The sequence below is a fragment of the Podarcis bocagei genome, assembly GCF_964188305.1.
Source record: "Podarcis bocagei genome assembly, chromosome: 6".
In the NCBI taxonomy this organism is placed as follows: Eukaryota; Metazoa; Chordata; class Lepidosauria; order Squamata; family Lacertidae; genus Podarcis; species Podarcis bocagei.
In genome coordinates, this window is record NC_138130.1 from 88,152,635 (window position 1) to 88,165,199 (window position 12,565).

The following is a 12,565-nucleotide window of genomic DNA, read 5'->3' on the forward strand; positions in this document are numbered from 1 at the left end:
GCTGCTGGCTCCCATATTGCTTGCAATGCAGTTGTCTATTGAAAACAAAAGGGAAGAAGGATGGTTTCAAAAGAGAGACAGGTCAAATAAAGTTATTGCAACATAGTCAAAAATGCCGTTTGCCCCACTCAACTCTTCCCACAGCACCTGGGAATATGCTGAGACTGTGTTTATGTGAAGTCATGGTTTCTGCACCACCAGTAGGTCAACAGATTCCTCAAACCAAGACTTCTTGGGAGGGAGGTGGTGGTGGTGGAGGAGGAGGAGGAGAGCAGGGAAAGAGTCTTGCAAGCATGTTTATTTTACAGTCACTCGGAAGTTGTAACCTGTCCCTGAGAGATGATGAATCATCAGTGCAGCTCTATAAAAGCCAAAGCACGTTATAAGCTGAACTATCAGAGCTCCAAAACCTTGGCATTCATCATGAAGCATCCAAGCGCTGCAGCGGCCTTCTTTCTCTTGCTGGGCATATCATGGTGTTTGGCCCTGCCGATATCCATATCAGACGAAGACGACAGCGATGAATTCACAAGGGAGAAATTCGAGTTAGCAGAGGTACGACGTAGGACCTAGAATAGGCTCTGTTCTCTCTGTTGTCTTCTCTTCTATTAAAACTGAGATTCTGAGCTCTTCAGAGCAGAGGCTTGTCCTTTTTCCTTATGTGAGTCTGTAAAATTAAGAAGTAGCAGTGAATTAGAAGTCTAATCGGTTCTCTCTCCCCCTCTTTCTTCCCAGCGCTATCTAAAGAGGCATTACAACCTCCAGTCCAACCCGGCTGGGATACAGAGGAAGGCAGGTGATACAGTCACATCCAAACTTCGAGAAATGCAGGCGTTTTTTGGACTGGAAGTAACGGGCACGCTCAACGAAGAGACGTACGAACTAATGCAACAGCCACGGTGCGGCGTTCCTGATATTGGGGAATACAACTTCTTCCCTCGAAAGCTGAAGTGGTCTCACACTAATATAACATACAGGTAATGACCCTGGCTCTGGATCCAGATCCTTTTGCGCTGATGCTTGACAGTATCTTCATGCGGCACAAGCACAACACCGGTGCCATGTTATTTTTTAGAGACTTTGGTTTGGCGCACTCGTCACTGAGTGCTCTGCAGGATCTCAGGGGGTTTGCTAATTCTGATCTGATATGGGAGACTTATAGCAGGAATGGGGAACCTGTGACCTTCAAGGTGCCGGTAAACTCTGGTTCCCATCAGCCCCAGCCAGCCTGGCCCATAGTCAGGGATGATGGGAATTGTAGTCCAGTGCTACCTGCAGAGCCTCAGGTTTCCTATTCCTGGACTTTAGCCTACCATGGGGCTACAGCTAATCTCCTAAACAGGATATAAACTAATGTGGAAGTAAGGCCCATTGAAATCAGCTGAGTCAGTACGTAAAGGGTTTATTTTTGTAATATGTTTAATAGCATGACACTTTGCAACATGGAATCACAGAAACATAGAGGGTCGTCTGTTCTACCCCCTGCAGTGTGGAAATCCTGCTCACAGCCAACCCTGCATGGACTTGAACCACCAACCTTCTGGTTATAGCCAGATGCACTACATTTATTTATTTTTTTACAGCAGGGTTAGGCATTTAGCATGTATTTTGTGACATGAAGCCAACCTGGTGTGCTGTTTTTTGCAGACTAACAAGATGTGGAAGAAGGTTATGTGCAATGTTTGGAAACCTCATGCCATGTTTTACCGTCTCTAGATCATCAAAGCCTATAAGCTTTGAGTTCATTTAATTTGCCCCACACAATTTCCTTTCAATTTCCTTTTCCAAACAGCGGGTGAGGAATCAGATAAGAGAAGCACAGTACCTTTTGTGAATGAGGTGCTCAGATGTATTTAATAAAAGCAGGAATGGAAGCAAAGTGTTAAATATCTAGCTGAACCAGCAATATGTCTGGCTTTATTTTTATTTTTTAATACCCTACCTTCTTAACATAGAATGAAAGTTACACATTTAAATGCTTGTGTTTTAAGGCAAGTCGAAATAAACCTATTTTGAATTGGGCCCCTGTTTAAGTGGAATCAAAAGGCCTGAGACACTTTCATTGTGTCACGGTCATTGTCCTTTATCAGTACTTCCAAAACAGAAGGTGAATTTATTATAACTCAGCAATAAAAACCACACATTCTCTAACAGGAAAGGGGCATATATCTGTATGCTTGCTATATTTGCTAATTTGGCAGTGGAGAGAGATGTGTAACATTTGAAATATTGTGATAGGGGATGTTTTTCAATATGTTTTGAGTTTGCAGAGAACCATCTGAAGGTATTTGGATTTTTTTGTGTGTGTTCCTTATAGGATTCTAAATTACACCCCTGATCTGAAAAAGTCTGAAGTCGACAGAGCATTCAGGAAAGCGTTCAAGGTCTGGTCTGATGTGACGCCACTCAACTTTACTAGAATTCGCAATGGTACTGCTGATATCATGATTTCTTTTGGAAGGAAAGGTGACTAGAGTGAAATTGCTGTCTTAATGGCTGTGTTACCTGTTTGCTTGATTTGCAATTAAGCATGCTGATAATGTTCATTTCTGTTTCAAATATTTACAGAGCATGGTGATTTCTATCCCTTTGATGGACCTTCTGGGTTATTAGCTCATGCTTTCCCTCCTGGGCCAAATTTTGGAGGAGATGCTCATTTTGATGAAGATGAGCTGTGGTCAACTGATTCTAAAGGTAATGTATGCTTTGAATATAATTTTTATTACCACTGTGTGGGTTGTTGGCTCTAAATAGCATCCACTGTGAAGCCAGGAAATGTTTGACCAGTGAATTACTTAGCAAGCAGATTCTCCTGCCTTATTTTCCTGCGTGATTTATAATTATTGAAATTAACAATTTCACAAATAGCAAGTAATGACTGAACAGGTTGTTTTGAATATTGCTTCTTTTGCCATTCCTTACCCATATTGCCTGTGCCATACCTTCTTAAGCAACACAGGTACTCCGAGGCTTCCATATTAACTTGGAAGTGTGCTTCACTGAATTCAGTGGAACTTACTCCCAAGCAAATATACATAGGATTGCAACCCAAGGCTAAGGGGGGGGGGGCAAATCAGAGCTGGGAAACTTGAGACTCTCCAAATGTTGCAGTTGAACTACAGCTCGCATCAGCCTCAGCCAGTTTTGCCAATGCCCATGATTCTGGGAGTTGTAGTCCTATAACATCTGAACGGATGCAGATTCCACAACCCTGGACTAAACCAGGGATGTGCTACCTTACTGGTCGTTTAATTAACAGATGACAGATACTATTTCTGTTCTCTCTGTAATGCAAAGAAAAGAGTAGTGAATGATATCAGGTGTAATATTTTAATACGTTGCAAAAGGAGGTATTAAACAAAAGAATCAGGCTAAAGCAGCCTAGTGATATAAGCTTTGTAGCTTTCATAACAAGATGCACATGCTGTTTTCTAGGATATAATTTGTTTCTTGTGGCTGCCCACGAGTTTGGTCATTCGCTGGGACTTGAGCATTCCAGAGACCCAGGAGCTTTGATGTTTCCAATTTACACATACACGGGAAATAAAGGCTTATTGCTTCCAGATGATGACGTACAAGGGATCCAGATTCTATATGGTATGCCTGCATCCCCCCCCCCCCGTTTTCTCCTTATGTGTACATATAATTCTGCAATGGAAGTTATGAGTAATAAATTTCCCTGTTGTTTCTGTTTGCTAGCCTGATGCGGCGAGATCTGTCACTGTATGACTTTACATTGCACATATAAAATCACAATTTTCTACGAGCATTCCATATATTAGTAAAGGTAAAGGGGACCCCTGACCATTAGGTCCAGTCGTGGCCGACTCTGGGGTTGCGGCGCTCATCTTGCTTTACTGGCCGAGGGAGCCAGGTCATGTGGCCAGCATGACTAAGCCGCTTCTGGCAAACCAGAGCAGTGCACGGAAACGCCATTTACCTTTCCACTGGAGTGGTACCTATTTATCTACTTGCACTTTGACGTGCTTTTGAACTGCTAGGTTGGCAGGAGCTGGGACTGAGCAACGGGAGCTCATCCCGTTGCGGGGATTTGAGCCACCGACCTTCTGATTGGCAAGTCCTAGGCTCTGTGGTTTAACCCACAGCGCCACCCGCGTCCCATGCTGCGCACAAGTTCAGATGTTAAAATAAGGGAAGGACCATTGCTCAATGATACAGCTTCTGCTTTGGATACAGAAAGCCTCAGGTTCAATCCTCATTTCATTCAGGTAGAGCTGGGAGAGACTAAAATCCTGGGAAGCTGCTGCCAATCGGTGTGGAAAATGCTAAGCTAATGAACCAATGATCAGCTCTGTGTTACTAAATACAGTCAACAGGCTTATAGTTTCCTGCATAACACATGTACTTTACTGGACAGGTGCAGGAGACCACGACCCCCATCCCGATCACCCCAAAACACCTGAGAAATGTGATGCAAACTTGACACTAGATGCTATCACGGAGCTTCGAGGAGAAATGGTGATCTTCAAGGACAGGTGCGGCCCAACCGAAATATGTGCATCCATAAACTTTTTTGTCTAGGGACAGAGCAGGCCTGTGCAACTTGAAGCACACCCAGTCAGATGCACTCTGCCAGCCACACACATCCTCCAATATTGCAAAGATTGATTAGGGCCACCTTTGTGTAAACAACAAAAACAACCCAATTCTCATCTTAAGGGTCATTTATTCATTCTATTATATCCGTGACTGCAGACAGTTCTGTGGGCATTGTACAAATAAAAAGAGAATAACAGCACTGCAAGGCAACCACAGCGAGGTTAAGAGACAACATACAAGCACTATTTTATTTTATTTTTGGTTTGGATTTTGTTTTGTTTTCTGTTGTTTTGATTTCTCTTCACTTTAATCCCTACTGAAAATTTTCAATAATATATATATATATATATATATATATAGAGAGAGAGAGAGAGAGAGAGAGAGAGAGAGAGAGAGAGAGAGAGAACATACAAAGCCACATTAGAAAACCAGTATAATATGTTGCAGTGAATAGCTTATGACTGAATAGCCAAGCACCAACATAAGTGCTGGGAAAAGAGGAAAGTCTGGTGGTGTTGGCGCAAGGCTAGGGAGAACATTAATATCCAAGTACTCCCATTACCCAGTGCTGAAGCCATGATGGCTGTGCTCTACCTCCACTGCCAGAGAGTGTATGCCAGTTGCTGGGGGAAACAAGTGAGGAGAGCACTGTTGCACTTAAGTCCTACTTGGAGGCATCTCAGAGACATCTGTGGTTGACCACTGTGAGAGCAAAATGCTGAACTAGATGGGTCATTGGCCTGTTCCAGCAGGCTCTTCTTATAGGATGAATCTGGTTCTCCTGTGGTACTGAGATTTATTAGGAGGCCCTATTCCCCTGACAGAGCTACAGTTTCCAGAATGGTTTAACAAACAATTCCTCTTCACAGGGAACAGTAGCTCCATGAGATGAGTAGGGTCTCCTAACAACGCCCTTAACAGTGCCCATGATTTTTTTGGGGTAGCCACGACTGCTTAACGTTTTATGATACTACTTTAAATGTATAGTGCAGAGGGAGCCCTTATTAGTGGGCTGCATTTGGCTTGGTGCCTCACAGTGGCGTAGCGTGGGTTGTCAGCACCCGGGGCAAGGCAAGTAATTTGTGCCCCCTAACCCGTGGATTTGTGCCCCCTAACCCGTGGATTTGCGCCCCCTAACCCCCAGATGTTGCGCCCGGTGCAGCCGCCCCCCCCTGCACCCCCACGCTACGCCACTGGTGCCTCACAAATGACTTTGCAACAAGGAATGTTGTGAAGACCTGCTCCAAAACACTGAAGATGAGCTTGATGAGTGAATCTGTTAACACAAGCTCTTGGGAGCAGCTTCCAGGCAAGAAACATGCTTTGTACCTTGAATGACTGACTTTAGAATTATTTGACAGCTATTCTATTTGTATATTATTTGTGTTGTCTGAGAAATGGCTCTAGCAAATTAATTTCTGGAGCACTTTAAGGACTATTAAATATCTTTCACTTCAGTAAAAATGTTAGCCTACCATGTTAAAACATCCCTCTTCCTATCATAGGTTCTTCTGGCGCCTACATCCTCAGATGGTTGAGGCGGATTTGGTACAAATTAAGTCGTTTTGGCCAGAAATCCCAAGCAAGATTGACGCGGCTTATGAGCATCCTACCAACGACCATGTGCTTCTTTTCAGGGGTAGGTCTTCTGCAGAAATCTCTCTGCCTGATCCTCAAGACTCTTCTCACACCACACACCCTCTCCAACCACACCCTCTCCCCCCCCACACACCGGCCATGCCCTTTACTGCCCCTGCTTTGCAGCCTCAGTGAGAGGGGCATGGGAGTCTGTGCAGAAACAAGCCTATTTGTTGTTCTTTCCTCCTCTGACTTGGGCCCCCAGAAGTCTTCTCGGAAAGGAATGCCACTGACAAGGCTGTATAATTGTGTGAGTGTACCAATCCCACCCATCCTAACTTCATTCCAGTGAATTAAATCCTCCTCAGACTAATTTTTACAGAAGGGGAACAGACGGTGAGGCATTAACATGCCTAAGGCTATATGACAACCACATGGTTGAATCTTAATACACCAATTCATATTTATTCACAGGGAAGAAAGTCTGGGCTTTGAATGCCTACGACATAGTAGAGGGCTACCCTAAAAAGATTTATGAATTGGGCTTTCCAAGATCTGTGAAGGGAGTCGATGCTGCTGTCCACATCAAAGACACTGGCAAGACTCTCTTTTTCGCTGGAGAAAAATACTGGAGGTATGTTGAAAATTCTTTTCTTCCCCATAGTAGTTTCGCCAGTTTCTCTCTCATTCTTTCCCACTGTTCCAATGATGTAAGAACCATGTTTTGCATATGGTACCAAACAACTTTTTGTCATTGGTTTGGCTCCTCCAAATTTAGAAATATGGGGGCAGGGGCCATGGTATTAACTCAACAACATTTTCTGCATTCTGTCACTCTTAAAGCCCACAAAAATGATAAGCTGATGAGGCCTATTCCATAGACTTACATTTCAATGTACTCATGTGTTTGACCATGTGCCCTCTATATGTTGCTGGACTCCAGCTCCCATGAGCCCAAGCCAGCATGGTTCGTGGTAAGGGATGATGGGAGTTGAAGTCCAACAGTAATTGGAGGCATCACATTGACTGGCGCTGTGGTAGACCAATGGGCGAACAAGGGAGGACCCACACTGAGGGAACACTTTTTCCACTTCCACAGCATTTCCTTACCCAATGTTTCCAAATTTTATGTGATTTTTCACATTAGGTAAAAGCCACTTCTGAAAAACTAGCAGAGCCTAGTGGACATTTAGCACTCATTTCCAGGATATTTGCTTCTAGGGGAAAATCCGTTTGCATCCCCATTAACCCAGAAAACGGTAGTTTTTCATTTTAATTTCACATGACAAAATTGGGGGCAGTATTCTGGCATATGGTCCTTTCCCAGCATTTAAAATTTAGCACGACGTGGAGGTATATTGATCGCGATCCATAACGGAGCAAGTAGTGCCGTGTGAAAGCAACGTCAGAACCCAGAATTGAAGCCCTAGCATTATGGTCAGGAAAACTAACACAATTATCCCCATGTAGGAATGTGCCATTAGTAGTCACATCCTTGATATTGCACATGCTAGCTAGCTTGAGCTTCTGGCATCCACACTACGTAACATTTCTGAATAGGGCAGAACAATGTCCTTCAACCTTGGGTCCCCAGATGTTGTTTGACCACAACTCCTATCCAGCGGCATAGTGTGAGTTGTCAGCACCCGGGGCAAGGCAAGTAATTTGTGCCCCCTAACCCGGGGCAAGGCAAGTAATTTGCGCCCCCCCTAACCCCTAACCTGCGAGTTGCCGCTGGCGCTGCCGCCCAAACGACGCCGCTTGCCCGGAGGAGGAGGGGGGCAGAGAGGCGAGGAAAATGCAACGGCCCAGCAGCTGCAGCAGCACCGGCGGAGGCGGGGCTGTGAGGAGGGGCTGCCTGGCGCGTCCTCCGCGGCGAGCGCTGAGAGCCGCTGCCTGCCGGGCACCTTCAGCCGGGCGCCGCGAGACATGCGGCTCCGCTACAGCCTGCGCCCGAGGCTCTTCGGCGACTCCGGAGGCAGCGAGCGCGCCCCCCCAGATGTTGCGCCCGGTGCGGCCGGCACCCCTGGCACCCCCATGCTACGCCACTGCTCCTATCATCCCCAGCCAACTTAGTCACAGGTCATGGATGATGGGAGTTGGTCCAGCAACACCTGGGAACCCAAGGATGAAGACCCCTGGGGTTGGCCATGTGTCTCCTACCTGTTCTGGAGTGTGAGGTGTTGTGGGGAAGAATTCTCTTGCAAAGCAGCACCTGCTTCAAGGAACTTCCCTCCATTTCATGTTCAATATTGTATAGAGATAGATGATGTGCCCTCAGCCATTTTCAGTATGTTTTTGTTCTAGCAAGAATTTACAGGTTCCTGCTAGAAATGCTGACCCTTTTTGTATCCTGTCTTTTTAGTTCTATGGTATCATTTATTGGTCTAGATTTTAGACTTGTTATGTTTGTGTTTTGTCGTCAGCTGCATTGAATTGGAACAGAATTGCAATGCATAATGCTATACATAAATAAAACACTTGCTTATTTACTTTATTTCCCCCTCAAATGAAGTTATGACGAACAGAACCAAGTTATGGAGAAAGGCTACCCTAGATATATTGAGGAGGATTTCCCTGGGATCGGTCACCGAGTGGATGCAGCTTATGAGAAGAATGGTATGCATTTTATTTGTGTTGACACCTGGCATTTTGGGGTGAAAAACCAGGGTCCCAGATTGGCCGCTTTGGGGGACCCTTCAGGGTTTTTTCTGGCCCAGTGCTCCAAACCATGCCAGACAGCTTTGTCTAGCCACCATTTTAATTTATAGTGGTACCTTGGAAGTTGAATGGAATCCATTCCAGAAGTCCATTCAACTTCCAAAACATTTGAAAACCAAAGCACGGCTTCTGATTGGCTGCACGAAGCTCCTGCAGCCAATCAGAAGCCGCGGAAGCCCCACCGGATATTCGGCTTCCAAAAATAGTTTGCAAATTGGAACAGTCACTTCTGGGTTTGCGATGTTCGGGAGCCAAAATGTTTGAGAACTAAGCTGTTCGAAAACCAAGGTACGACTGTACTGACGTAGGGTCAGTGGCGTAGCGTGGGTTGTCAGCACCTGGGGCAAGGCAAGTAATTTGCGCCCCCTAACCTGTGGATTTGCACCCACTAACCCGTGGATTTGCGCCCCCTAACCCTAACCCCCAGATGTTGTGCCCGGTGCGGCCGGCCCCCCCTGCACCCCCACGCTACGCCACTGCGTAGGGTTGCTCTGGGCGGTTGTGGAAATTAAAGTGATAGCTAGTTAAAGAAACACAGGAAGCTGCTTCATGCAGATTCAGGCCATCGGTCTATCCAGCTCAGTATTGGTGAAGTTCAGACCGTATACCCAGGGCCGGATATAGGTTTGATGAGGCCCTAAGCTACTGAAGGTAATGGGTCCCTTTATATGTCCAGCTGTCCTTTGTCAACAACAAATTGCCACTGTTTTTGGTGTTGAATATATGCTATATGGTAATTTATGGACCTAATAGGCACCCTATATATAGAAATGAGCAAACCATTGATATTTTAGGAAGCAGGCTAGCAGGAGGGGCCCATTACTTACATCATAGGAGCCTACAAAGCACAAAACACTGTTGCTGTATGTAGGTTTTATTTTATTTGTTTTTTATCTTATATTTTGGAAATGTACATCCAGGTGTTTTTTCCTTTAATTTTTTTGGGGGCCCCCAAGAGAGTAGGGCCCTAAGCTATAGCTTGTTTAACTTACACGTAAATCCAATATTCCATATACCTCTAAAGTACTACAATACCACTTTAAGGACAAATGCTTTCCCCAAAATTATTCCAGGAGCTGAACTTTGTTAAAGGTGCTGAGAGTTGTGAGCAGACCCCTATTTCCCCTCACAGAGCTACAATGCTCAGAGTTCCCAGTGAAGAGAGATTTAATGCTAAACCTCTCTCAGAACTGTAACTCTGTGAGGGGAACAGGGGTCTCCCAACAACTCTCAGCGTCCTTAACAAACTACAGCTGCCAAAATAATTTGGGTGGCAGTGGCAGCGGGGGCGCCATTACACTTGGCACCCAGTTTGGGGTCTCCGAAGTTTCATCACAAAGTGTTATTGTGGACACTTAGATTGCAAAAAGGCAAGAGTGGGCATAGAGCTGAATAAAGCATACATGTGTTAATGCATATGTATATATTAAAATTTAGAAATAGTTATGATGACGACATCTTGCTGTCAGCAGGTGCCTTGTGAGCCTGCTCAATCTGCAAGCCAGGTGTGCCCAGGTCTTCCTCTCCTCACCCCCCCCCCCATTTTACTGCCTAGTGCATCTATTTGTGAGGCATGCATTGTACTCATTGGAGTTGAGCGATTTAATCTTGGACATAACAGTGGGTCTTCATTTGTGGCTCCTGGAGTGCAGGGGAGCATTAAATAAACTTCCTATAGATGGTTGATAGTAAAAGGAAACCCTCCAAGCCCTTCCTTTCCAACGTGGGGAACACGCCCCACAGGGGGGCAATTTGATTTGGGGGGGGGGATTCGATAATGAGTTATTAACAGTGAATGGCCATTTAGGCTTCACTTTCTGAATCATAAGAATTATATATCGCTGGGGGTGGGCATCAGGATTTTAGAGATGCTTAGGTGGGGCATGGCCAAAAAAAGTGTTGATGGGCAACATCAAGGTACCTGCCGTTATCTCTCCTAAGGGTTCCTTATCATTAAAACCAACTTGAACACAACAGCCCTTCAAACAGAGGATATCTTCAAATAAAATATTGTATTCCAAACAGGACTGCTCCCTGTAAAGTGAGACCTTACAGTTGTACATGCCTGCCTCACAATGCAATCCTCAACTTGTCTGCTCATAAGTAAATCATATTCGATTCAGTGGGGTTTGTTGGCATTCATCTAGAGAGACAATGGAGTTTGCCTCTCAGGGTGAATTCAATCCGAGACTCGGAGTGCAGCCTTAATCAACAAATTGCTTTGTGAGCGGGGTCGGGGGGGCGGGGAATGCTTTTTTATTTACTGTTTTTAAAAAGAAGTAACATAAACCAAAAGAAATAGCAGTAACATGAAGCAGGAATCTTATCTGAATGGTTTCCTTCCTCTGCAGGTTACATATATTTTTTCAATGGACCGCTGCAGTTCGAATTCAACATCTGGAGTGAAAGAATTATGCGGGTCTTGACCACCACCTCCATTTTCTGGTGCTGATTGCTCTGGATCAGGTTCTGAACTGTGGGGAAAATGCATTCCATGAAAAATTATACTGCAGATGTTTGGTTTTATATGTGTGTGTGAGAGAGAGTGAGTACGGTAAGGTAAAGGTAAAGGACCCCTGGACTGTTAAGTCCAGTCAAAGGAGACTATGGGGTGTGGCACTCATATTGCTTTTCAGGCCAAGGTGAGAGGGCTCAGCTACATGAGTCAAAAAACAATGATTTGAATGCATTATAAACATGCAACACCAGATGGCGCCAGAGAGCAGAATTTTTTTCCCTACGCAATTTTCCATAGGTTTTTTTCCTTTTGTTATAACAATCTAATTTCTGACTTATTTATAGCAGGTTTTTCCCCTGTGTGTAGATCCACCTAGTGAGTGTGAGAGTCTTTGAGTGTGTGTGTTTTAACCAGTCAGCTTGATTCTGTGAACAAGCTCTTTGCCATTCTTCCTTTGACTTTGTTTTGTGTATATGAGGCTGTATAGCACTACATCCATCAGTCTGGAACTGAAATAAAAAATGTTTTTCAACGATAGCATTCATTACAGTTCATAAAAGATGACAGAAGAAGCAGGCAACATTCCAGTTAGGTGCTGATCGAAAAACTGGCCCTGTAGAATTATACTACTCGAGAGCTCAAAGTGAACAAGCAACTTGCTGTTTGTTTATTTATTTGTGGCATTTGCATCCTGCCCTTAAGTCAAACAGGCTCTCAAAGGGGCTTGCCAAAAATCAGTTTTTAGATGGTCCCTGGACTCAAGCTTACGAAATATAAAAAGACACAGCACACAAGGAAAAGGGAATGGGCAGGAGGAGGGAAGAGCAAGCTCAGGTACACATTACAGTTCTTACAGTGCAGCTGAGGGCATCAACACTTGACTGATGCCAGTGGTGGTTCTGGGTGTCTTGCCCTGATAAAGAGTGGATCTCCACAGAAGCACCATTTCCTCCCAGTACAGATCTTGAAGCAGGCCAGGCTCCTGTCATGTTGCTATTCTCTCCGGCAGCTTGTGAAAGAGACTTGGCAGCTTTCAGGATGAAGTCCTGAAATGCTACAGACGAAGGCAGAGCTTCCATCTCCAGGATGGTTTTAACCCATGGTTTTAAAGATGCAGCGCACAGGGATGTTACCCTGCGAAAGTGGTCCATTTCATCAGCCTCCTGTCCATTTGGGGAGATACCTTTCAGTCATGGCTTCCAGGACAGCATACAGATAAAACACTCACAATTCCCCAACAATTCTCAG

At 44.9% G+C, this 12,565-nt stretch overlaps 1 protein-coding gene across 1 annotated transcript; it reads left to right on the forward strand.

The window, feature by feature from the left end:
• Positions 1–311: 311 nt before the first annotated feature.
• Positions 312–11,849, forward strand: LOC308589969 (collagenase 3-like). The gene is made up of 10 exons (XM_081199566.1): positions 312–555; positions 736–977; positions 2,318–2,466; positions 2,569–2,694; positions 3,436–3,597; positions 4,379–4,496; positions 6,066–6,199; positions 6,613–6,772; positions 8,654–8,757; positions 11,211–11,849. Exons 1-10 carry the CDS (start codon positions 340–342, stop codon positions 11,309–11,311), a joined length of 1,512 nt encoding a protein of 503 aa, XP_081055692.1. The 5' UTR covers positions 312–339; the 3' UTR covers positions 11,312–11,849.
• The last annotated feature ends 716 nt before the right edge of the window (positions 11,850–12,565 follow it).

Coding starts and splice junctions, on each gene's coding strand:
- LOC308589969 (XM_081199566.1), top strand. CDS start 340: ATGATGAATCATCAGTGCAGCTCTATAAAAGCCAAAGCACGTTATAAG. Junction 3,598..4,378: donor AGGGATCCAGATTCTATATG/GTATGCCTGCAT, acceptor TTTACTGGACAG/GTGCAGGAGACCACGACCCC. Junction 4,497..6,065: donor ATGGTGATCTTCAAGGACAG/GTGCGGCCCAAC, acceptor TTCCTATCATAG/GTTCTTCTGGCGCCTACATC.